This window comes from Pterocles gutturalis, unplaced genomic scaffold, assembly GCF_000699245.1.
Source record: "Pterocles gutturalis isolate BGI_N339 unplaced genomic scaffold, ASM69924v1 scaffold15834, whole genome shotgun sequence".
Taxonomy (NCBI): Eukaryota; Metazoa; Chordata; class Aves; order Pterocliformes; family Pteroclidae; genus Pterocles; species Pterocles gutturalis.
In genome coordinates, this window is record NW_010133505.1 from 26191 (window position 1) to 29381 (window position 3191).

Consider the following 3191-nt stretch of genomic DNA (forward strand, 5'->3'; position numbering starts at 1 on the left):
ATCCCTGTCTGTGATGAAGTGAACTTTCTTCTTGTTGGAGCCCAGCATATGAACTTGCATTTCTCAAAACATATTTAGAGCTGCTGAATAATCAGTCTGAGACTACAATAGCATTTCTGCCTTTCGGGCTGGGGTTTTTCTTGGACAGTCTAACTGGTGACCAATTCCCACCCTAGTGTCAAAGAGGTACAAGGTGAGAATGCAGAAATCATAGGAAAGGATTTTGATTTCATGTGGCCATGACCCTGCCAGTCTCCTGGGCAGAAACTTGCTTCTGAACAACACCTTCAAGTAACCGTATATTGCTTTTCAGATCAATGTCTCCTTCACTACTGCAGAAGTTAATCAACAGTGATGAAGCTGCAGAGAGGTGCGTGTGCCCTGTGTACAAACCAGCAATATATGCCTTTAAAAAATAAATATCCAGTCTGAAGACACAGGTGGGCATTTTTCAGAGATGCACATAATGACGGAACTATATGGGTTCAAGACTGAAGGCCAAAGAAGGAAGATCTTGGTAAGCAAGAGAAGCTATCCTCACCTACTGGGTAAGACACGACTTGAAGAGCTGAAATTCATTCCTACATTGTTGACTTTGTGCTGTACGGGTCCAGGCAGGCAATACAACCTGTATCAGAGGTTATCTGAAAGCCACTGGATTTTTTTCGGTGAATCAGGCCTGATTGACATGGTCCCTAAAGATACCAGTATCTGTGTGAAGTGATTCACTTGACTGCAGCTCATCACAGGCACATTTTACAAACTGCAGGAGCTCCAGCTAATCTTCTCTCTGCTCCACCAAGGAATAAAAGTGGATGTTGCTAGGAGTGCTAGTAGTCCGGACAAGAAAGACTTGTTTTCTGTTTCTATGGTTGCAAAAGCCCTTAAGAAAGATATAAATTTCCCTGCAACAACTAACTGCATATTCATTTTAAGGTAGATCTAGTTCCAGATTCCTGAGACAGAACCCTCTACCTGTTCCCAGCCCCACGAAGCCAGAGCAGCAATATAGGAAGTTTCTAACCTCAAAAGAATTCAGTGAGCAGCATGATTGGTTTGGAAAATAAACAAACAAACAAACAAACAAAAAAAACCAAAACTAAAACAAAACAGAAAGCCCCCATAGCAATTTTTCAGCCTCTATGTACAGAAACAATGCAAACAAGTGGAACATTCTAGTTATATTTTGTAAAACACATGTTTGGGATCAACAAAACATCAAACATCCAGACCCTAGATTACAAAAAAAAACTATTGCCATCTAGTTGTCAGCCCCAAGTTTAGACAGTCCTTGTCGGAAATCATGTAATTCATCTATCTTCCCATCTAGTACATCTAAAAAATTCTTTAATTCAGTTTTAAGGTTGGTCTGCCTATGTTTGCTCTCTTCAACTTCTGTCCTTAGCGTTCTGACTTTCTCTTCAAGATCTTTGTTCTTTTTCTCAGCAGCCTTAAAGACAAAAGAGACAATGAGATGATCATAGGGAAGGACAAAGAGCATTTCATAGGGTAAAGCAACAAATGGCAGCCAGGCTGTAAAAGTTCGCTCCGACTTCTGCAAACTGATTAAGACAGGCACCTCTGAGAGCAAGCGATGTGTGCTTGTCAGATTAAAAGGAAAGAAAGCCCACGCAGGAAAGGACACAGATTAACGGGAAAAGACGCTTTGCATCAGATTTTGTCGTATGGTTGATATCTTGAAATTCAGCTGGATTTAAATCATGCACTGTGCATATATTTCTGTCATTACTACAGTTGCAGAATTAGACACTGTGCCACCGATTACATACAGAATTATCTATGGTGGTTTAACCTTGAAAAACAAGCTTAGAAAATACTGCCTGAAGAATAATATTGATTTATTCAGCGCTTTTGGATTTACTGGTATTTTTTTAGTTTCACTTTGGGTGAGCACTCAGGGCTCCCGCAGCCCATCCTGCTTTGCTCCAAGCAAGCACCTCCCGGGAGAGGAGCCGCACTGCAAAACCGAGCACAGCGAGCCGTACTTTGCTGCAAATAAAAACCCAGCATGTAAACCCATCCACAGGTGAACCTTCTTCCCTGGTGGTGTGCAGCTACGCAATTAGCCGCAAGTCTTGGGGTGCAGCTCAACACCCATGGCTGCGGTGCAGCCCCCCAAGTCCAGGGCAGCAGATATACAGGATAGCCTGCAATCTGCAGGAGATGGATGGAACACAGTCCCAGGCAAAACAACTTCTGCAAACAGCAAGGCAAAGAGGTGGAGCTATTTAGTTAGTCCTGTGCGGGGAAGGGCACGGTGTATTTTGCATGTAATTAGCACTTTTTGTTTTTACAGACTGGAGTTCTGCCTACAAAAACTTCAGTCTGAACAGAGAAAAGCATATAGTTATGAGAAATAAAATAAGTGTATCAACTATTTTAAAATTAATTTCATTGCTAAACTGTACCTGTAGTTGTTCAGACACAGATTCACATTCTGACATTAGCTGTGGTATAATTTCACCCTGCTTTCGCAGCTCTTCCAGTTCCTTTGAAAATACAAAAGAAAAAAACATTAATGCAAGCTTCAATTTAAAACATAATGAAAATTTGAGAATATGAAATACTTTGCATATTTTATTGTATTCTGCACAGTATTTGGATGAACAATAATCAAAATAACATGTCTGCATTCCAAAACACATGCTCATTTTCTCCTAGAATACATTTCTGCCCTATATTTTTGACTCTGTATTTCTAAAACAGACAATCCATTCTCTAGCATGAATGCCATTAATTATATTAATGAAATCTTAACCTAAACCACATACCTATGCAAAAGATATATTCAATAAGAGAGAAATCTGAAGGGCTGTAATGCTACAAGCAAGTTATAGATGGTAGCAAAGAGCAAATTAGACATGAATTTTCAATGATATATGGCAGCAAAAAAAGGCCAAAAAAAGGCCAACAGCATTACGAGCTGAATATATAGAGGCATCATTACACAGCACAGCTGTAACGGGCTCTCCTCCGCTGTACAGCTCTGAGAACCACCCCCGACATTTGTATTCGGTTTTGGCATCACTGTCCAAATTGAGAGGACTAGCTCAAAGGAGTTCCTGAATAGAGCAATGTGACTGGATAGGAGACCTTGTCTCTGATGGAAATTAAGACAACTTGAACATTAACACTACAAATAAACACCAACAATGTGGGTCGTAGGGAAA

The 3191-nt window shown here is 40.5% G+C and overlaps 1 protein-coding gene across 1 annotated transcript in view; it reads right to left on the reverse strand.

The window, feature by feature from the left end:
* Positions 1-1166: 1166 nt before the first annotated feature.
* Positions 1167-3191, reverse strand: part of HOMER2 (homer homolog 2 (Drosophila)) — a gene marked incomplete at its 5' end in the record, with an annotated part of 33639 nt that continues 31614 nt past the window's right edge. Inside the window, 2 exons of the mRNA XM_010081268.1 lie at positions 1167-1450; positions 2430-2510. Coding sequence (XP_010079570.1) covers positions 1262-1450; positions 2430-2510 — 270 coding nt within the window. The remainder of the gene's footprint in view (positions 1451-2429; positions 2511-3191) is intronic.